Genomic DNA, 23,892 nt, shown 5'->3' with positions numbered 1-23,892 from the left:
GACCACATCGTCTGCAAAAAGCAGAGACCTAATCCCGCGGTCACCAAACCGGAACCCCTCAATGCCTTGACTGCGCCTAGAAATTCTGTCCATAAAAGTTATGAACAGAATCGGTGACAAAGGGCAAGCTTGGCGGAGTCCAACCCTCACAGAATAGATTTACGTATGCAGAAAAATGTGTTTTATTTATTTTTTTCTTAATGAACTAAGTAATGTTAATGACAACCTTTTTCCAAAACACAAGATAGAATGTGAGATATAACAGGATAATTCTACATTTATCATTTGTTTTCAAAATGGTTACAAAAAAGTGGGACCCCAAAAATTTACTGTGGGGCCCCATTTTTTATGACTTCATGGGGTCCCTGAGATCCCATTTTGGAAATTCCTAGCGCCAACACTGATTGAGTATTGGTGCGTGCAAAAGAGCAGCAGGCGGATGTGACCTGCGGGCCGGTTCTAATTCTAATCAAATATCATCCCGGGGGCCATAGATCATTCATTCAGTCCGCGGGCCTTGACTTTGACACCCCTGTCTTAGGAGATATACAGATAACAAGTGTCAATATCCAAATATTATTTTGAATCACTAAGAAGTTGTTTAACACACACCTGACTTAGAACATTAAGGAATTCTAAATAATTTGTTCAATCATAAAAAAATCATAGACCTGTACTGAGTAGGCAGGACTTTTGTGTAATGTCTTCATTAGTCACAATCCCTTAAAATGTTTCTTTTGTGCGAGAGTGACAAGCGGTAGAAGGTGGATGGATGGTCATTATTTCCCCCTTTGCCATCAATGACACTTAAGTTAGAACCATAAAAAAGCCAAAGAAAGGTTGCTTGCTAACTGTGTTGAAGTCTTAGTGTTTGGCGGTATAGCTCGGTTGGTAGAGTGGCCGTGCCAGCAACTTGAGGGTTGCAGGTTCGATTCCCGCTTCCGCCATCCTAGTCACTACCATTGTGTCCTTGGGCAAGACACTTTACCCACGTGCTCCCAGTGCCACCCACACTGGTTTAAATGTAACTTTGATATTGGGTTTCACTATATAAAGCGCTTTGAGTCACTAGAGAAAAGCGCTATATAAATATAATTCACTTCACTTCACAGTGTTTGCTGACCTCTCACATGATTGTCAAAAGCTGTATTTTTCTGGTCGATTATACTGGTCGAGTGATTGCATTTTTGCACAAACTCCTCCTCAACAAGCACCAGATGTATACTGATGAATGTCCGTCTTTTTTATTTTATTTTACAGGCTGAAAAGCTGCAAGACAAACTAGAGAATCAGCCAATCGCTGAAGAGGAGCCCATTCCAGGAAGTACGTGTTGTGATGCTTTCCGTTCGTAATCCGTTCCAAAAGGTTAAATGAAAACCGAATCGTGCCGAAATCAAAATAATATTCTCCAAAACAAATCTGTTCCAGGCACCAAAAAAATACTGTAGCATCAACAAAGACGTAGAAAAAAAATGACTGGGAAGTAGTTGATCAACAATCACAAAACTAGAAAAAAAAAATTTGAGAAAAAAATGTCTATTTTTAAGAACACTAATACAAAACCTCACAATAATGTCTGATTGAATGCTAAAAACACTAATGACAGACCGCCGGAATGGAATCATTTTTTTTCTTTACTGAATGAGACAGCCAGAATGTACATGAAAATAAAGAATATGGGATTTACCATATTAACTATGAACGATAAAACACTGAATATTGACAACATGTGAACGTCATACCCCCTCTCCATCCACATATTTTACAATGAAGCGAAACACGCAATAAAATTGCAACAAACACAGCAAAATATGAACGCAAAGGGTATAAAATAAACCCAACTACAGTCTGATACATCACCAAGCTTTGGAACTTTGTTGTAAAAATCTCTTTCCGCGTTTGTCCCTGACACCCGCATTACAGGCTGGCTGCCCTGGAAGCACTCTGTGGAAACGCTCCCCACCCACACTGCTTGGTGCCTCGTCTGAGCTGCTGTGACTTAGATTACCATAGTAACTAGTGTATAATGCAAAAGTGCAGATTCCAACCATTGAAATACTTTGTATAGTTCAAGACTTCCGGTAATTTGAAAACATCACTGCACATCATAAAGGCAGCTGCAGTGTCCATCTTAAAGGTCTACTGAAATGAGATTTTCTTATTTAAACGGGGCTAGCAGGTCCACTCTGTGTCATACTTGATCATTTCGCAATATTGCCATATTTTTGCTGAATGGATTTAGTAGAGAACGTCGACGATAAAGTTCACAACTTTTAGTCGCTAATAAAAAAGCCTTGCCTGTACCGGAAGTAGCAGACGATGTGCGCGTGACATCACGAGTTGTAGGGCTCCTCACATCCTCACATTGTTTATAATCCTAGCCACCAGCAGCAATTGCAATTCGAAACAAGAAAGCGACGAGTTCCCCATTAATTTGAGCGACGATGAAAGATTCATGGATGAGGAAAGTTAGAGTGAAGCACTAAAAAAAAGAAAAGGCGACGGCAGTGTGAGCGATTCAGATGTTATTAGACACATTTACTAGGATAATTCCGGAGAATCCCTTATCTGTTTATTGTGTTAATAGTGTTTTAGTGAGATTATAAAGTCCTACCTGAAAGTCAGAGGGCTGCGTTGAACGCCAGTGTCTCTGAGAGAAGCCAGCCAAGATCACAGCAGCCTTTTTGACAGCTACAGGAGGAGGTCGCATAATCCACTCAAGTCTCCGGTAAGAGCCGACTTAATATCACAATTTTCCCATCCAAAAACTTGCTGGTTGACGTAGAGATCAATGTTCGCATGACAGCTCTGTGTTAAAGCTTCACAACAAACAAAGAAACACCAGCTGTGTTTCGGTTGCTAAAGGCAGCTGCAATCCACCGCTTTCCACCAACAGCATTCTTCTTTATAGTCTCCATTATTAATTGAACAAATTGCAAAAGATTCAGCAACACAGATGTCCAAAATACTGTGTAATTTGCACAATAAAAACAGACGACTTTTAGCCATAAGTGGCGCTGGGCTAATATGTCCGCTATAACCCGAGACGTCACAAACACGCGTCATCATACACGTCATCATTCCGCGACGTTTTCAACAAGAAACTCCGCGGGAAATTTAAAATTGTAATTTAGTAAACTAAAAAGGCCGTATTGGCATGTGTTGCAATGTTAATATTTCATCATTGATATATAAACTATCAGACTGGGTGGTCGGTAGTAGTGGGTTTCAGTAGGCCTTTAAAGATCTAAAAATAATTATTTGGGAATGTCCGGCGGGCCAGATTAAAAAATTAACGAGCCACTTGCGGTCCCCCCGGGCCTTAATTTGCCCAGGTCTGGTCTACACCAACATACACAATCAGCACTCAAACACTCAACCTGGCGTGCTCACAGAAATCTGAAATCACAAACTTCCCAACTGTCGGCCATTACAACAAATGTTATAGAGAATTATTGTTTTACATGAAAACAACTGTGATATACATATATATTAGGAATCTATTGATTTAATGAATGATCACTTTTACTTTTCTTGACAACTTTTGTTGGCGATGAGCGGAGAGGGAGCAGGCAAAGGTTAGGGATGCCACTAAAATATATTCTTTCTTGAAATTCATAGTGATTTTCGCCTTCTTTATCAAAGTACTGGCACTTGCAACTTTTTGGGGCCTCTGCTGGTTGATATTGCAATAGTATTTTGTGTATTGGAGCAGTGGTTCTCAACCTTTTTCCAGTGATGTACCCCCTGTGAACATTTTTTTAATTCAAGTACCCCCTAATCAGAGCAAAGCATTTTTGGTTGAAAAAAAGAGATACAGAAGTAAAATACAGCACTATGTCATCAGTTTCTGATTTATTAAATTGTATAACAGTGCAAAATATTGCTCATTTGTAGTGGTCTTTATTTAACTATTTGGAAAAAAATATAAATGAATAACTAAAAACTGGCTGAAAAATAAACAAGTGATTCAATTATAAATAAAGATTTCTACACATAGAAGTAATCATCAACTTAAAGTGCCCTCTTTGGGGATTGTAATAGAGATCCGTCTGGATTCATGAACTTAATTCTAAACATTTCTTCACAAAAAAGAAATCTTGAACATCAATATTTATGGAATATATCCACAAAAAATCTAGCTGTCAACACTGAATATTGCATTGGTGTATTTTTTTTCCCACAGTTTATGAACTTACATTCATATTTTGTTGAAGTATTATTCAATAAATATATTTATAAAGGATTGAATTGTTGCTATTTTTAGAATACTTTTTAAAAATCTCACGTACCCGTTGGCATACCTTCAAGTACCCCCAGGGGTACGCATACCCCCATTTGACAACCACTGTATTAGACCTTATATTAAAAACAGCATCGGGACTGAGTCACCAACATTTTGTATGGGCACCTATGTGGGGAAAAGGGACCAGTTTGTTGCGTCCAATGTTTCGCCGTCCGATAAACAAACAGGGCATAATTTCTTGTTGAAAAATCAATCGGTAAAGTGGAGCGTATGAAAACCAAGGTTATTAAACTTTGCTTTTTCTATTTTTTTTTTCTGGGTCCCACGATAGAAAAATTGTTGCTGTTTTTAAAGGACCCCTTCCCTCTCTTTTATTCCCTTTTTACTCGTTTTCTTTTTTTCACGTGACATTTTTTTGCCCTCTACCGCCTTTTGTTTGTGTCCCTGCAGTGCTCACCCCTCCTGAAAGCGAGAAGGCGGATTCAGAAGAGCGGGTCAGCCTGAAGGTGAGCAATCATCTACTCATCTTTTTTTCCAGCTTCTTTCTGCTTCACAGCGTCTAAGACTAAATTATTCTTGTAGACCCCCAAGCACGTTGAGATCCACTCCATCCACACATATGTGGCGCTCTACAAGTTTCTGCCTCAGGAAAAGAATGACTTGGAACTTCAGTGAGTGCTTTCTGTGTGTGTGTGTGTGTGTGTGTGTGTATGGTTCTTACAAGAAGTGTGTGTGTAACACACCATCTGCCACCTCAGCGACGTGACTGTGTGGAGCTGCTGAGCTGCCCCCCGTGTTGGGAAAACAGCTGCGTCGAGTATTAGACAGCAAAAAAGAAAACATTATTAGTGGATGAAGGAATCTGCTGAGTGTGTTTATGACGCCCACATGTGCAAGATGCGCTCTCTGCTCACTCAAATCTTCTTGCAACATTTACAAGTGAGCGATAAAACGGAGCTATGGCGACATCAAGCCTGGGCAATAATAAGTGGCTTATCAGCCCTTGACGTGACAATAAATAAACCGCGCTCAAAGCTGAAACATCTTCACATATACCTGCTTCTCGCTTGGGTCGAACTTCCATCCATCCGTTTTCTACCAATTGTCGGGTTCAGTAAAATCCATACAAGCACTGACAATTGAAGGAAAATGACAAAATACTGCTTTTTCCCCTGCTCAAAACATACAATTAGGTAGGGGATGTGCTGATCGATCAGCCATTGATTAGTATCGGTCGATTTTTCATAAACGCTGATCCCCCCTGGCTGACACTATACTTATTTATTCGCAGTGTAAAACACTTGATCACTACAATTAAGTTGCAATTTTAAATTAAGTTTAATATGATGAAGTCAGGGCTTCACGGTGGCAGAGGGGTTAGTGCGTCTGCCTCACAATACGAAGGTCCTGCAGTCCTGGGTTCAAATCCAGGCTCGGGATCTTTCTGTGTGGAGTTTGCATGTTCTCCCCGTGAACGCGTGGGTTCCCTCCGGGTACTCCGGCTTCCTCCCACTGGGGATAGGTTGATTGGCAACACTAAATGGTCCCTAGTGTGTGAATGTGAGTGTGAATGTTGTCTGTCTATCTGTGTTGGCCCTGCGATGAGGTTGCGACTTGTCCAGGGTGTACCCCGCCTTCCGCCCGATTGTAGCTGAGATAGGCGCCAGCGCCCCCCGCGACCCCGAAAGGGAATAAGCGGTAGAAAATGGATGGATGGATGATGAAGTCATTTTTTGATAATGATAGCATGAACAGAAATGGCAAGGGGATTTCTTCTTGCCCACTGGCATACTAGACTAGAGAAGGGGGACTAGACTAGAGAAGGGGGACTAGACTAGACTTCCTTTTTATTGTCACTCAAATTTGAACTTTACAGCACAGATTAATCAATCAATCGATCAATGTTTACTTATATAGCCCTAAATCACTAGTGTCTCAAAGGGCTGCACAAACCACTACGACATCCTCGGTAGGCCCACATAAGGGCAAGGAAAACTCACACCCAGTGGGACATCGGTGACAATAATGACCCAGTGGGACATCGGTGACAATAATGACCCAGTGGGACGTCGGTGACAATGATGACTATGAGAACCTTGGAGAGGAGGAAAGCAATGGATGTCGAGCGGGTCTAACATGATACTGTGAAAGTTCAATCCATAATGGATCCAACACAGTCGCGAGAGGATAAGAACAAAATTTCGTTACATAAGCTCATGGTAGTGCAGGATAAAAAAAAAGCAATAAGATGCATATATAATGAAATAGCTATATATAAATAATATATAAATATATATATATAATAAATAAATAGATTACTGTACAGATAAATATATTCACATTCGTCCACGTTTATGGATGTATGCTATATTGTCTTTTATATTCCAGCGAGTTAATCCATTTTGGGGGGAGTTGAGGGGATAATTTAATTATGATGCGTTCAAGAGTCTTACGCAGGGGTGCCCATTACGTCGACTGGTCGATCTCGGAGGGTGTGCCAGTCGATCTCAAGCCAGGCATTAAAAAATAGACATAAAAATGAGCAATCATCAATCATACCAAGACTTCACTTTCATCAGTTGTTTGACATTCTCGGCACCCGAGGATCTTGTGAGATGACGCTGGCTGCTGAGAGCTCATATTTAAGAAAAAAATCACTAACAGGGCGGACGCAGAGAAACACATTTTATTTCTAGAGACTCCATACCTACTGTCAAAACTCTAAAGACCGACAGCACAGTTCCTGTCTTCACCATAAAAGACCTGTTTCATCCTGCCTGTGCTAACAAAATAAGAGTCTCAGAAAGCTAGCGTGCACAAGCTAGCAAGCTACGGAGTTTGATGCCAATGTATTTCTCCCCCGCCCTCAGCGACCGCTTTCTCACTTGCTTGCCCACCCGCACAGTCACTGACGTCACTCACCTGCTGCCAGACATTAAAGGGCCACACACATATGCTACTCTCATAACAAAGTGTTTGAAAACGAGTATGCAAGTTGGACAAATGAGATGCCAAATCCAACCACTTTCATGTGGTATTGGACAGAAAGGAGGACTTTTTTTTTTCCTCCATTTGAAAATGCGGACGTTATCAGCACCACTGTCTGATTCCAATCAATGCAAGTCATCAGAATCAAATACACCAACTTATATTCTTGTCTTCATGAAAGAAAGGAATCTATGTGTGTTAAACATGCTTGTATTATCATTAAACACCATTAACTTGTTAACAAAAATGTCTCTTTCATAAATAAATAAATATAAATTATAAATAGGAATGAGGTAGATCTCCTCGACTTGGTCAATTGAAAAGTAGCTCGCCTGCAGAAAAAGTGTGAGCGCCCCTGGTCTAACGGCCTGAGGGAAGAAGCTGTTACAGAATCTGGAGGTTCTGCTACGGAGGCTGCGGAACCTCTTCCTAGAGTCCAGCAGTGAAAACAGTCCTTGGTGGGGGTGGGAGGAGTCTTTGCAAATTTTCTGAGCCCTGGTCAGGCAGCGGCTTTTTGCGATCTCCTGGATAGGAGGAAGACGAATCCTGATGACCTTTTCTGCCGTCCTCACCAATCTCTGGAGAGACTTCCAGTCCGAGGCACTGCAGGCTCCAATCCAGACAGATACAATGGGGCAAAAAAGTATTTAGTTTGCCACCGATTGTGCAAGTTCTCCCACTTTAAATGATGACATAGGTCTGTAATTTTCATCATAGGTACACTTCAACTGTGAGAGACAGAATATAAAAAAAAATCAAGGAATTCACATTGGAGGAATTTTAAAGAATTTATTTGTAAATTATGGTGGAAAATAAGTATTTGGTCAACCATTCAAAGCTCTCACTGATGGAAGGACGTTTGGCTCAAAATCTCACGATACATGGCCCCATTCATACTTTCCTTAACACGGATCAATCGTCCTGTCCCCTTAGCAGAAAAACAGCCCCGAAGCATGATGTTTCCACCCCCATGCTTCACAGTAGGTGTGGTGTTCTTGGGATGCAACTCAGTATTCTTCTTCCTCCAAACACGACGACTTGAGTTTATACCAACAAGTTCTATTTTGGTTTCATCTGACCACATGACATTCTCCCAATCCTCTGCTGTATCATCCATGTATCCATTTTGGTACCCTTTTTGACGTCACGCGCACATCGTCTGCTACTTCCGGTACTGATAATTTTTTATCAGCACCAAAAGTTGCGAACTTTATCGTCGATGTTCTCTACTAAATCCTTTCAGCAAAAATATGGCAATATTGTGAAATGATCAAGTATGACACATAGAATGGACCTGCTATCCCCGTTTGAATAAGTAGGCCTTTAAGAAGCAAACATGAAAGCTTTTTAACTGTTCTAACTCAAAACAAATGAAACTCATACTTTAATAAAAGCTGTAGTATATAAAAAAAAATGTATTCCAAAATAATGTTTTCAATTCTTTTTACACATTTTTTTGAATTGTCTATCAGGCCTGGGGATCGGGTCAAAGTCACAGATGACTCCAATGAGGACTGGTGGAAGGTAAGTTTATTTTTACATTTTTTGGGGGGGTTGGTTGTTTTTATTCCTGCTGTTCTAGTTGACCTATTGTGAACAAAAAGGCTGTCTGTTATGGCTCTTGTGCAATCAGTCAAGCCTCCTCCAGTCCAAGAAGACCAGACCTGTTGGTGCTCTTGAAGCTCAATGGATGTAGGTGTTAGCGTGGATGGCGTCAAGTGTTTCATAAGACGTCAGGGAGATCGTCAGCTTCCTGACGCTGGCAGAAGTTACCATAGTTTCCATTAGTAATACATGAGCTAATTAATGCTTGCATGGTGCAAACATGCCTTTGCTTTGTTGGTCTGCTTTCTGATGGCTGCTGTAAGAGATTAGCGCTTCACAAGGCTGCTGCTTTTTTGTTGTTGTTCTTGTTCTGTTAATTCTGCAAGCTGCGTTTTTAGTAGATAATTGTGATTTGTTTATAATAATCTGTATCATTAATCAAATAAACAAAGCAGACATAACAGGCTTGCACAGCAGGGAGTTCCAAATATGGCGCGGGGCTCAAAACCCAGAAAAATTATCCAAATACCCGGAAAATGGTCGACTACCTGTGTATCCTACAGCAGTCGTCCCCAACCACCGGGGCGCAGCTCGATTGGTACCGGGCCGCAGAATTTATTTTTATTTTATTTTATTCATTTTTTATTTTATTTTTTATTTTTATTTTTTTTTTAATTAAATGAACATAAAAAACACAAGATACACTTACAATTAGTGCACCAACCCATAAAACCTCCCTTTTTCATGACAAAAACTTCCCTTTTTCATAAAAGAGGGACAAATTATCAAGCGTTGACCGGTTCTCAGCTACAAAAGGGTTGGGGACCACTGTCCTATAGCATCGATTCTTTCAAGAGTTTTATTTTCAAATTTTTTCACTGCTATCTATGGTGGCCCAGATGGTACAAAATTAGATAAATAAATACAGCTAGTTTCATTAATTATAATTAAAATTGGATACATGAATGTGGTTTTGAATGTGTCATTATTTATGTAATGTACAATTACATTTAATTGTTTAATAAGTCATGATTCAATAAATTATTTCTTAATTATTTTTTGAATTAATTATTTATTTCATGATTTAAAACATTTTTTATTTCATGATTTAATTATTTATAAAATTATTTGACTGTTATATTTAAGTTATTATTTAAAGGTAGTTTGTGGAATGTCAAAGTGTGAACCTTCAATTTTCTTTGGACGATCCTGATGTAGGCTATGCAGGTCTACCTAATTAAGTTCCATAGACAAATGTGTGTGTGTGTGTGTGTGTGTTTGTGTGTGATTTTCAGGGGAAAAGCCAAAACAAGGTGGGATATTTCCCTGCCAACTTTGTGCAGCGCGTCCGCCCCGGCGAGCGGGTGTGGAAGGTCACGGCTGGTTTCCACGGCAACAGAGACAAAGGCCAGATGACGGTGAAAGAGGCCCAGGTGAAAACACATAAAATGCTTGCTACACACTGACCGTACACACACAGAACGCATTAAAACAAGTTATGCAAATTAATGCGGAAAATTGCTGAAATGACAAGAGGACTGTTTGGATTTTAATGCAGCTCACTTATAGACTCAGACTCAGAATCTCTCTCACGTTCTGCCTCTTTTACCTTTCCTCGTCCATTTTCCCAACTGTTTGTACCCAATCGTACTCTCGTGCTACCCCGCCTCACCCGTCCTCCCACACTCACCCATGCTCCCATCATTTGTTCATACATTCACCGCTCGCCCATATTTCCACCGCTCGCCCCTACTCCCACCGCTCACCCCTGCTTCCACCGCTCGCCCCTACTCCCACTGCTCCCCCATACTCCCACCGCTCGCCCATATTTCCACCGCTCGCCCATACTCCCACCACTCACACTCCCCCATACTCCCACCGCTCGCCCATACTCCCACCGCTCGCCCATACTCCCACTGCTCGCCCATACTCCCACCGCTCGCCCATATTTCCACCGCTCGCCCATACTCCCACCACTCACACTCGCCCCTACTCCCACTGCTCTCCCCTACTCCCACCGCTCACCCCTACTTCCACCGCTCGCCCCTACTCCCACCTCTCGCCCCTACTCCCACCACTTGCTCATCCTCCACCGCTCGCCCCCCTACTCCCACTGCTCGCCCCTTCTCCCACCGCTCGCCCATACTCCCACCACTCACACTCGCCCCTACTCCCACTGCTCGCCCTTACTTCCACCGCTCGCCCATACTCCCACCGCTCGCCCATTCTCCCACCGCTCACCCCTACTTCCACCGCTCGCCCCTACTCCCACTGCTCGCCCATACTCCCACCTCTCTCCCCTACTCCCACCACTTGCTCATCCTCCACCGCTCACCCCCCTACTCCCACTGCTCGCCCCTTCTCCCACCGCTCGCCCATACTCCCACCACTCACACTCGCCCCTACTCCCACTGCTCGCCCTTACTTCCACCGCTCGCCCATACTCCCACCGCTCGCCCATTCTCCCACCGCTCACCCCTACTTCCACCGCTCGCCCCTACTCCCACTGCTCGCCCATACTCCCACCTCTCTCCCCTACTCCCACCACTTGCTCATCCTCCACCGCTCGCCCCTACTCCCACTGCTCGCCCCTACTCCCACCGATCGCCCATACTCCCACCTCTCGCCCCTACTCCCACCACTTGCTCATCCTCCACCGCTTGCCCCTACTCCCACTGCTCGCCCATACTCCCACCTCTCGCCCCTACTCCCACCACTCTCTCATCCTCCACCGCTCGCCCCTACTCCCACTGCTCGCCCCTACTCCCACCGCTCGCCCATACTCCCACCGCTCGCCCTTACTCCCACCTCTCGCCCCTACTCCCACCACTCGCTCATCCTACACCGCTCGCCCCTACTCCCACTGCTCGCCCCTACTCCCACTGCTCGCCCCTACTCACACTGCTCGCCCATACTCCCACCTCTCGCCCCTACTCCCACCACTTGCTCATCCTCCACCGCTCACCCCTACTCCCACTGCTCGCCCCTACTCACACTGCTCGCCCATACTCCCACCACTCGCCCATACTCCCACCACTTGCTCATCCTCCACCGCTCGCCCCTACCCCCACTGCTCGCCCCTACTCCCACCGCTCGCCCCCACTCTCACCTCTTGCCCATACTCTCACCACTTGCCCATACACCCACCGCTCGCCCATACTCTCACCGCTTGCCCATACACCCCTACCGCAACCACACGCCCCTACTCCCACCACTCGCTCATCCTCCACCGCTCGCCCCTACTCCCACCGCTCGCCCATACTCCCACCTCTCGCCCCTACTCCCACCACTTGCTCATCCTCCACCGCTCGCCCCTACTCCCGCTGCTCGCCCATACTCCCACCGCTCGCCCCTACTCCCACTGCTCGCCCATACTCCCACCTCTCGCCCCTACTCCCACCACTTGCTCATCCTCCACCGCTCGCCCCTACTCCCACCGCTCGCCCCTACTCCCACCGCTCGCCCCTACTCCCACCGCTCGCCCATACTCCCACCACTCGCCCCTACTCCCACCGCTCGCTCATCCTCCACGACTCGCCCCTACTCCCACCGCTCGCCCATACTCCCACCGCTCACCCATACTCCCACTGCTCGCCCATATTCCCACCACTCGCACTCGCCCATATTCCCACCACTCGCTCATCCTCCACCATTCGCCCATACTCCCAACACTCCCAATCCTCCACCACTCGCCCATACTCCCACCACTCGTTCATCCTCCACCACTCGCTCATCTTCCACCGCTCGCCCATACTCCCCCCACTCCCAATCCCCCACCATTTGCCCATACTCCCACCACTCCTCCATACTCCCACCACTCCTCCATACTCCCACCACTCGCTCATACTCCCACTACTCGCCCATACTCCTACCACTCGTTCATCCTCCCACTACTCGCCCATACTCCTACCACTCGCTCATCCTCCACCGCTCGCCCATACTCTCACCACTCGCCCATATTCCCACCACTCGCACTCGCCCATATTCCCACCACTCGCACTCGCCCATACCCCCACCACTTACTCATCCTCCACCACTCGCCCATCCTCCCACCACTCGTCCATGGTCCCACCACTCGTCCATGCTCCACCGCTCGCCCATACTCTCACCACTCGCCCATATTCCCACCACTCGCACTCGCCCATACCCCCACCACTTACTCATCCTCCACCACTCGCCCATGCTCCCACCACTCGTCCATGGTCCCACCACTCGTCCATGCTCCACCGCTCGCCCATACTCCCACTACTCGCCCATATTCCCACCACTCCCACTCGCCCACCACTCACCCATGCTCCCACCACTCGTCCATACTCCCATAACTCACTCATGGTCCCACCACTCGTCCACACTCCCATAACTCACCCATGCTCCCACCACTCACCTATGCTCCCATAACTCACTCATGCTCCCCCCACTCACTCATGCTCCCCCCACTCACCCATGCTCCCACCACTCGTCCATACTCCCATAACTCACTCATGGTCCCACCACTCACTCACGCTCCCACCACTCACCCATGCTCCCACCACTCACCCATGCTCCCACCACTCACCTATGCTCCCATAACTCACTCATGCTCCCCCCACTCACTCATGCTCCCCCCACTCACCCATGCTCCCATCATTCGCCCACCATCCCTCTGCAGATCTGTTTCGGAAAAAACGAGGACATTGATGGCTTTCTGCGTCTGAGCAGCGGGAAGAAGCGAGGCTTGGTCCCTGTGAACATCCTACTTGAAATATGACCTCTTTTTAATCACTACTTATTTTGCTGATAATAGTAATAGTATTAATAAGTATACTTGACGGAAGAATCCGAGAATGTTTTCCTCAATGGAAGTGGCTTTGCTAATTTGTTTGTTTTTTTTTGTTAGATTTTTTTCAGTGCAGAAACTTAAAGCCCGAGTGAGTGACTTTCTTTAGAGCTACTCTACTGTCGCTCACGTCAGAAATGTAGCACCACTCTGAGGAATATGTGCAGGAAGTCTGGATACCTCATTCCGGTTCCCTGGAATACAAAAGTGCGCTGAAACTTCTGGAAGCGAACTGAAACTGCTGACTGTCTCCACTCCGCGTAGGGAAAATATAGCGTTGCCGCTTGGCGTTAAAAGATTTGAAAGGCCACTGTTATTCACTCATTTATGTATCATGTACATACATGCCTGTGCTTCCTAGTTCATCTAAAAAAATACCTTCTCATACCTCACATACACACATCTAGCGCCGCTCTTATTTAAAAGTTTTAACAGCACGGACGTCTCTCGCGTTGGCCGTCTGTCTTCATGCACAGATGTTGTCCATAAAATCTGCCTTATCAGCCGGTTATTTATATCATTTCTGTTGGAGAGAGTGTGCTGAAAGTGCAGCACAGCAAAAAACATAATCCCCAACTCAGTGTCAAAAAGGAGGCGGCGGCTGTCAAATGTCTTTTTTTTTCTCTCCCTCTCTGTGGGTTGCGTAAGTTGAGTCCTTCATAATGCGCAGGATAAATGACAAACGCCTTTTTTTCTGCTTTAACCGAACAGCATGGATTTATAGCAGGGGTCACCAACGCGGTGCCCGTAAGGACCAAATGAGTCGCCCGCTGGCCCGTTCTAAAAATAGCTCAAATAGCAGCACTTACCAGTGAGCTGTCTCTATTTTTTAAATTGTATTTATTTGCTAGCAAGCTGGTCTCACTTTACTCGACATTTTTAATTCTAAGAGAGACAAAACTCAAATAGAATTTGAAAATTGAGGGACGGTATAGCTCGGTTGGTAGAGTGACCGTGCCAGCAACTTGAGGGTTCCAGGTTCGAGCCCCGGTTCCACCATCTTAGTCACTGCCGTTGTGTCCTTGGGCAAGACACTTTACCCACCTGCTCCCAGTGCCACCCACACTGGTTTAAATGGAACTTAGCAATTGGGTTTCACTATGTAAAGTGAAGTGAAGTGAATTATATTTATATAGCGCTTTTCTCTAGTGACTCAAAGCGCTTTACATAGTGAAACCCAATATCTAAGTTACATTTAAACCAGTGTGGGTGGCACTGGGAGCAGGTGGGTAAAGTGTCTTGCCCAAGGACACAACGGCAGTGACTAGGATGGCGGAAGTGGGAATCGAACCTGCAACCCCCGAGTTGCTGGCACGGCCACTCTACCAAGCCGTAAAGTGCTTTGAGTCACTAGAGAAAGGCGCTATATAAATATAATTTCAAAAAAATCCAAGAAAATATTTTAAAGACTTGGTCTTCACTTGTTTGAATAAATACATTTATTTTTTTTACTTTGCTTCTTATAACTTTCAGAAAGACAATTTTAGATAAAAAATACAACCTTAAAAATTATTTTTGGATTTTTAAACACATATATAAATACCTTTTTATCTTTTAAATTCCTTCTTCTTCTTTCCTGACAATTTAAATCAATGTTCAAGTAAATTTAATTTTTTATCGTAAAGAATGATAAATATATTTTAATTTAATTCTCCATTTTAGCTTCTGTTTTTTCGACGAAGAATATTTGTGAAATATTTCTTCAAACTTATTATGATTAAAATTCAAAAACATTATTCTGGCAAATCTAGAAAATCTTTTTTTTTTAATTCTTTTAACATTTTTGTCGAGAAGAAATAATGATTTGTCTTTGTTAGAAATATAGCTTGGTCCAAGTTGTTATATATTCTGACAAAGTGCAGATTGGATTTAAACCTATTTAAAACATGTCATCAAAAATATATATTTTTTGTGAGAAATCATTAAGATGATCAGTGTTTCCACAAAGATAAATATCATGAATTATTAATAATAACATCGAGTTTAAGGTTAATTGAGCAAATTGGCTATTTCTGCCAATGTATATGTGTGTATCAAACTGGTAGCCCTTCACATTAATCAGTGCCCAAGAAGTAGCTCTTGCTTTCAGAAAAGGTTGGTGACCCCTGATTTATAGTTATTTCACCAAAGTGTACACACTTCTCTTCACATTTCATAAACTATTTTGATACAATATATGCCTAAGAGACAATACGATCACAACGAAACTTGGATATCAGTCTGTGTACAACAGTGTAGACATACTGTCCTCTAAGAAACAAGTCAACACACAACTATTGTTGTGTGACACACAGCCATGGTTGTGTAACACACAGTCATTGTTGTGTGTTACACAACCATTGTTCTGTGACACACAGCCATTGTTGTGTAACACAGCCATGGTTGTGTAACACACTAGCTGGCAACACAAGGAGTGTGTCTCAGGGCATTGGGGAGATGTGGTTGATTGAGGGGAAACATCGGCCTTTACATAGCAACACACATCAGTACACCTCACAGTGAACATGCCCACATTGTGTCTTTGGTCCTCCAACTTCCTGCCTTCCTTCCTTCTTTCCTACCTTCCTTCCTTTCTCCTTTCCTGCCGTTCTTTCTGTCTTCTTTCCTACCTTAATTTTTTCTTTTCCTTTTTTCTCATTTTCCTACCTCTCTTCCTTTCTTCGTTCCTGCCTGCCTGACTTCCTTCTTTCTTTTCTACCTTTCTTTCCTCCCTTCCTTCCTTCTTTCTTGCTTTCCTTCCTTCTTTCCTTTGTATCCTTCCTTTTTTCATGCTTTCCTTTTTTATTCCTTCTTTCCCGTTTTACTTCCCCCCTTTCTGCCTGACCTCCTTATTTCTTCTTTTGCTTTCTTCTTTCATTCTTGCCTTACTGTCTTCCTTTCTTCTTTCTTGCCTTCCTACCTTCCCTCATCCTGCCATTGATCATTCCCTCTTTCCCGCCTTCCTCCCTTCTTTTCTTCCTCCTTTTCTTCCTACCTTCCTGCATTCATCCTTCCCACTTTCCTGCCTTCATACCTTCCCTCCTTCTTTCCATTAATTCTTCCCTCTTTCCTGTCTTTCTTCCTCTCCTCCTTCCTATCTTCCTGACATTCATCATTCCCTTTTCCCTGCCTTCTTACATTCCCTCCCTCCTGCCATTCATCCTTTCTGCTTGTCTGTGTTCCTTCCTTCCTTCCTTCCTTCCCTCCTTTCTTTCTTTCTTCTTTCCTGCCTTCCTTTTTTCTTTTCTTCCTTTCTCATTTTCCTACCTTTCTTTCTTCCAGCCTTCCTTTCCTTTCTTCTTTCCTGACAGCTGCCATTTCTTCTTTCCTGCCTGGCTTCCTTCTTTTTTTTCTTCCTTCCTTTCTTCTTTCTTATTTACCTTCTTTCTTTCCTGTTTTCCTTCCTTCTTTCCTTTATTTCCTTCCTTCTTTTCTGCTTTCCATTTTTCTTCCTTCCTTTCTACTAGACCTCATTAAAACCTATATTGCTTTCTTCTTTCCTTCTTCTTTCTTGCCTTCATACCTTCCCTCCATCCTGCCATTGATCATTCCCTCTTTCCCGCTTTCCTCCCTTCCTTTCTTCCTCCCCTCCTTCCTACCTTCCTGCCATTCATCATTCCCTCTTTCCTGCCTTCCTAACGTCCCTCCTTCCTGCCATTCATCCTTCCCTCTTACCTGCCTTCCTACCTTCCCTCCTTCCTATGGTTAATCCTTTCCTCTTTCCTGCCTTCCTACCTTCCCTCCGTCCTGCCATTGATCATTCCCTCTTTTCTGCCTTCTTCCCTACCTTCCTGCCATTCACCCTTCCCTCTTTCCTGCCTTCCTACCTTTCCTCCTTCCTGCCATTCATCCTTTCTTCTTTCTTGCCTTCCTACCTTCCCTCATCCTGCCATTGATCACTCCCTCTTTCCCGCCTTCCTCCCTTCCTTTCTTCCTCCCTTTCTTCCTACCTTCCTGCATTCATCCTTCCCACTTTCCTGACTTCATACCTTCCCTCCTTCTTTCCATTAATTCTTCCCTCTGTCCTGCCTTCCTACCTTCCTTTCTTCCTCTCCTCCTTCCTATCTTCCTGACATTCATCATTCCCTTTTCCCTGCCTTCCTACATTCCCTCCTTCCTGCCGTTCATCCTTTCTGCTTGTCTGTGTTCCTTCCTTCCTTCCTTCCCTCCTTTCTTTCTTTCTTCTTTCCTGCCTTCCTTTTTTCTTTTCTTCCTTTCTCATTTTCCTACCTTTCTTTCTTCCAGCCTTCCTTTCCTTTCTTCTTTCCTGACAGCTGCCATTTCTTCTTTCCTGCCTGGCTTCCTTCTTTTTTTTTCTTCCTTCTTTCCTTCCTTCCTTTCTTCTTTCTTGTTTACCTTCCTTCGTTCCTGTTTTCCTTCCTTCTTTCCTTTATTTCCTTCCTTCTTTTCTGCTTTCCATTTTTCTTCCTTCCTTTCTACTAGACCTCATTAAAACCTATATTGCTTTCTTCTTTCCTTCTTCTTTCTTGCCTTCATACCTTCCCTCCATCCTGCCATTGATCATTCCCTCTTTCCCGCTTTCCTCCCTTCCTTTCTTCCTCCCCTCCTTCCTACCTTCCTGCCATTCATCATTCCCTCTTTCCTGCCTTCCTAACGTCCCTCCTTCCTGCCATTCATCCTTCCCTCTTACCTGCCTTCCTACCTTCCCTCCTTCCTATGGTTAATCCTTTCCTCTTTCCTGCCTTCCTACCTTCCCTCCGTCCTGCCATTGATCATTCCCTCTTTTCTGCCTTCTTCCCTACCTTCCTGCCATTCACCCTTCCCTCTTTCCTGCCTTCCTACCTTTCCTCCTTCCTGCCATTCATCCTTTCTTCTTTCTTGCCTTCCTACCTTCCCTCATCCTGCCATTGATCACTCCCTCTTTCCCGCCTTCCTCCCTTCCTTTCTTCCTCCCTTTCTTCCTACCTTCCTGCATTCATCCTTCCCACTTTCCTGACTTCATACCTTCCCTCCTTCTTTCCATTAATTCTTCCCTCTTTCCTGTCTTCCTACCTTCCCTCTGTCCTGCCTTCCTACCTTCCTTTCTTCCTCTCCTCCTTCCTATCTTCCTGACATTCATCATTCCCTTTTCCCTGCCTTCCTACATTCCCTCCCTCCTGCCGTTCATCCTTTCTGCTTGTCTGTGTTCCTTCCTTCCTTCCTTCCTTCCCTCCTTTCTTTCTTTCTTCTTTCCTGCCTTCCTTTTTTCTTTTCTTCCTTTCTCATTTTCCTACCTTTCTTTCTTCCAGCCTTCCTTTCCTTTCTTCTTTCCTGCCTGGCTTCCTTCTTTTTTTCTTCCTTCTTTCCTTCCTTCCTTTCTTCTTTCTTGTTTGCCTTCCTTCTTTCCTGTTTTCCTTCCTTCTTTCCTTTATTTCCTTCCTTCTTTTCTGCTTTCCATTTCTCTTCCTTCCTTTCTACTAGACCTCATTAAAACCTATATTGCTTTCTTCTTTCCTTCCGGCCTTACTGTCTTCCTTTCTTCTTGCTTTCCTTCATACCTTCCCTCCATCCTGCCATTGATCATTCCCTCTTTTCTGCCTTCCTCCCTACCTTCCTGCCATTCACCCTTCCCTCTTTCCTGCCTTCCTACCTTTCCTCTTTCCTGCCTTCCTACCTTCCCTCCGTCCTGCCATTGATCATTCTCTCTTTCCTGCCTTCCTCCCTACCTTCCTGCCATTCACCCTTCCCTCTTTCCTGCCTTCCTACCTTTCCTCTTTCCTGCCATTCATCCTTTCTTCTTTTCTGCTTTCCTTCCTCCCTTTCTTTCTTTCCTGCTTTCTTTGCACAGGTTCTCAACTGGGCTCAGATCTGGAAGAGACATAGTTAGCCACGCCTTCACCTTCAGTTTCCTCAGCAATTTATTTTTCTCCTCAATGAACCGCTGCTGTCCAGTGCTGGCAGCACTCATGCAACTCCCACCAGCCAATTATCTTCCTACCATTACTACAGGAGTCATTTTTCAGTGAATATAAAAAACATACTGCGATATAAGCTGTACGCTGACTACTTTTATGTATATCCAAGTTTCACTTCAGTAATCTCCCTTAGGAGTGTACTGTATATAACATGTGAGGTCCTGTATCATCATCACATCATAACACATCAGGTGGTGTCAGCAATAAATGTAAATACAACGTGACAGTATTTGTGTGTAGCCTTATAGTGATGTAATATGTTGACTAAGGGCAATTATTTCTAAACTAGGAGAGTCTTGTTTACACTCTCTACACTATTTACTTATAATAAGCCTAAACACTATGCACACTTGATCTACAGGCACTGACTTCTATTTTGTAGCCGCGTGTGTGTCAGCAACGTAACACAACATGGGCTCAGGTTCACTTCTAGCCAGTCTCTCACCATGACGTGCCACCATTCCTTTCACTGTCTCGCCGCCATTTAGCATCAATAAAGTCAGACGAACACTGAAGATTATGTGTCTGTCTCTGATTGACACATTCAAATCAAACACCGTAGCACATGTAGTAGATGCAGAGCACTCTCTGCAGATAAGTAAATAAACTATATAGGGAAAGCTATACACGCGACAGTATGTGTTGCCATGTGCAGCCCTGCGCTCATTCACAGGCTTTAACGGACATGCCTCTGATTGTGGACCTTATTGATTATTGACGCTGTCAAGTTACTTACTGACTGGAAGTGGAGGTGATCTAATTAGCCTTTTATTTTTAGCGTCTAGCATCACATAGAATCGCCGGGTAGTGAAGTGTAAAGCCTGGAAGGATTTGCTTGTTCATAACGAGCGTAAATAATTCGATTAACTCCCAATAAAACTAATTGGCAGCGGAAAAGCTGCTGGCAGGCCGTGCACAAAGCTGGCAGAGATGGCGTGTGCGCGTGTGCTATGTGCATGAACATTTGTCATATCATGACCCAATTCTGCTATCAATTTGGATCAAATGTGTTCTTGCTCTCTGCGGAGGGAGCTGGAAAGACATGCAAAGTGGCAAAGCATCAATTTGCTGACCCCACATTTTCAATTTTGCTGACTTTTTCTGGCAAGAGACAATAATATTTGCTCTATTTCTGCACAAAATAACTCCCAATAGCATAGAGTGAGTCTCTCTTTTCGCACATTTACTGCAAGAATGAGTTAAAAGGAGACATTTGCGCCGTAAAATTCAATGCTCTCAGCCCGTGTTCACATTTATTGCCTCTTTAAAGAACAAAGAAAGCAGCAAAAGGGCGTTGACAGCAGGAACACGGTGACAATGCAAATTGTGTACGAAAATGCACGCCGAAAATAGCATCGATGATTACACGGGCGGGCCAAGCGGGAGCCGAGCGCTGTTAGCGCAGAGGAAAGCTTTTTATTTATTTATTTTCTGCAGCTTTGGCAGACGAGAAAAACACGAGCACAAAACAGCCCTTGCAGCAAAGGCAGGGATATACATAATAATCTCACACTGTGTGTGCGCTCTGGTGGATATTATACAAAAAGGCAAAAAAAGTGCTTCCCCTTGGAGTTTGTGAAACAAGCTTACCAGGTGCTATGAATATTTGATGTTAGCTTCTTCTCGTGTTGTGTACATGTGTAAAGGTGGACATTCGCATATCATAATGTTGGTTTGTTCACAGTTGGTTCCAACACCAGATCAGTTTCAAGCTTCTAATTGAAGCTACCTTTTATTTTCAAAACAGAGGTAAAAACTGTGTTGTTTTAGTGGTTGACTAAATTACAGTGCATCCGGGAAAGTATTCACAGCGCTTTACTTTTTCCATTTATTTTTATGTCACAACCTTATTCCAAATAAATTCATTTTTGTCCTCAAAATTCTACAGACAATAACTTATTATGACAATATGGAAATGTTATTCTTATTTTTATTTTTTTTGCAAATGTATTAAAAATAAAAAAACTTCAAAAATACAGGACTGTCCCAGAAAATTTTCCCCCACAGATTCTCTATGATCTGGCACCTGCCCACAGTGCCAAAACCAGCAATAACTGGTGTACTGACCATGGCATTATTGTCCTCGATTGGCCTGCCAACTCCCCTGACTTGAACCTCATACAAAATTTGTGGGGTATTGTGAAGAAGAAGCTGAAAGACACCAGGCCCAATAATGCAAATGAGCTAAAGGCTACTTTTGAAGCATCCTGGGCATCCATAACACCTCAGCAATGCCACAGGCCGATTGCCTCCATGCCACGCCGCATTGATGCAGTAATCCGTGCAAAAGGATTCCCAACCAAGTACTGAGTGCATTAATTCACATTTTTAAATGATTGATTTTGTTTTGCTGTTATAAATCTTTTTTTTTAAATTGGTCTGAGGAAATATTCAATTTTTTTGAGATAGGATTTTCGAGTTTTTTTAAGCTGTATGCCATAATCAGCAATATTAAAATAATAAAAGGCTTGCAATATTTCAGTTGATGTGTAATGAATCCAGAATGTATGACATTTTCATGGTTTTAGTTGCATTACAGAAAGTAAAGGACTTTATCACAATATTCTAATTTTCTGAGACAGTCCTGCGCATGTACATAAGTATTCACAGCCTTTGCTCAATACTTTGTTGATGCACCTTTTGCAGCAATTACAACCTGAAGTATTTTTGAATACGATGCCACAATCTTTGTTGTGCTAATTCCTCTTTGCAGCACCTCTCAAGCTCCATCAGGTTGGTTGGGAAGCGTTGGTTTCCATCCAGGATGTTTCTGTGCATTGCTGCAGTCATCTTAGTCTAGTCAGGGAGGTGACCAAGAACCCCATGGTCATTTTGTCAGAGCTAGAGCGTACCTCTGTGGAGAGAGGAGAACCTTCCAGAAGGACAACCATCTCTGCAGCAAACCACCAATCAGGCCTGTATGATAGAGTGGCCAGAAGGAAGCCATTTTTAGTCAAGTTCGGCAAAATGCACTTGAAAGACTCTCAGACCATAAGAAACAAAATGCTCTGGTTTGCTGACACAAAGTTCGACCTATTTAGTCTGAATGCCAGGCATAATGTTTGGAGGAAACCAAAGCGAAGCATGGTGGTGGCAGCATCATGCTGTGGGGATGGTTTTTAGCGGCAGGAACTGGGAGACTAGTCAGGATAGAGGGAAAGATGAATGCAGCAATATACAGAGACATCCTGGACGGAAACCAATGCTTCTCATCCAACCTGAGGAATCTTGAAAGGTGCTGCAAAAAGGAATGAGCGGAACTGTATAGTTGTGCCAAGCTTTTGGCATTGTATTCAAAAAGACTTGAGGCTGTAATTGCTGCCAAAAGTGCATTAACAAAGTACAGAGCAAATACTGTAAATAATTAAGTACATGCAATTTTTTTTTAAAATACATTTACAAAATAAAAATAAAAACATTTCACATTGTGATTATGGGGTATTGTGTGTAGAATTTTGAGGACAAATTTGTATTTATTCCATTTTTGAATAAGGCTGCAACATAACAAAATGTGGAAAAAGTGAAGCACTGTGAATACTTTACGGATGCACTATCTATGATGTACTAAGTACAGTAGTACCTCAACTTACGAACTTAATTGGTTCATTGACGGAGCTCTTAACTCAAAACACTTGTATCTCAAATCATTGACTCTCTTTGAAATGAATTAAAATCAGTTTATTTGATGGACCATTTTAACATATAACATGCCTTTTTATTGGAAAGAAAAACAAACATTTACATAAATATTGTATAAAAACAATATAATGTACCACGAACAACTACAGAAGTCTGATTTCAATACCGGTAATATGAAATCGCATAAAGGGAAGAAGATTAATAGATAGATAGTACTTTATTGATTCCTTCAGGAGAGTTCCTTCAGGAAAATTAAAAGAGCTATTCAGTAGGATTTAAGGTCCAAGCTTACATCACACTCAAATTTTTACCGCATGCCTTTGGTAAGTGCCGGAGTGAGAAGAGGTTTTAAAATAATTAGCGCATGCTTACTCTTACCGCATGCCTTTGGTAAGCGCAGGAGTGAGAAGACGAGTGTATATAATGATAATGTACAGCATTTACTATTATGGTATCTTCTTCCAGCTGATTCTCTGTCAAACACACCATCAGCAGCTTCTGCATATATTCATGGAAAAATGTCCGCCGTTTGGATATTATTTTAACATCCTTGGCTGGCGTTAGACTCATTCTGCTTAAGTACGGTGCAGACTAGCAGCGATATGCTCAAATTGCTTCGCCAAGTCAGCTACACACTGTCATTTTTTGACGATTTATTTCCTAAATTCAATAATATAATCTGTTTTTTCTCAGCACCATCTCGCTTTTTTTCCGTCCGTCCCATGCTTGGAAAGCAATATTATGTCGATCTCTGGCCATAGGC

General features: G+C 43.4%; 1 protein-coding gene across 4 annotated transcripts in view; it reads left to right on the top strand.

Annotated features, from left to right (window-relative positions):
* Positions 1-14,533, top strand: part of LOC133558363 (SH3 and cysteine-rich domain-containing protein 2-like) — an 81,762-nt gene extending 67,229 nt beyond the window's left edge. For 3 of the 4 annotated variants that reach the window (XM_061909681.1, XM_061909683.1, XM_061909680.1), the window contains 6 exons: positions 1,261-1,324; positions 4,698-4,753; positions 4,830-4,918; positions 8,708-8,759; positions 10,076-10,213; positions 13,429-14,533. In XM_061909681.1, coding sequence (XP_061765665.1) covers positions 1,261-1,324; positions 4,698-4,753; positions 4,830-4,918; positions 8,708-8,759; positions 10,076-10,213; positions 13,429-13,527 — 498 coding nt within the window. In that variant the 3' untranslated portion in view covers positions 13,528-14,533. The remainder of the gene's footprint in view (positions 1-1,260; positions 1,325-4,697; positions 4,754-4,829; positions 4,919-8,707; positions 8,760-10,075; positions 10,214-13,428) is intronic. The other variant, XM_061909682.1, reaches the window with a different exon arrangement.
* Positions 14,534-23,892: the final 9,359 nt, after the last annotated feature.

The sequence above is a fragment of the Nerophis ophidion genome, linkage group LG08 (genome assembly GCF_033978795.1).
Source record: "Nerophis ophidion isolate RoL-2023_Sa linkage group LG08, RoL_Noph_v1.0, whole genome shotgun sequence".
NCBI lineage: Eukaryota > Metazoa > Chordata > Actinopteri > Syngnathiformes > Syngnathidae > Nerophis > Nerophis ophidion.
This window is presented reverse-complemented; position numbering and strand designations above follow the sequence as displayed.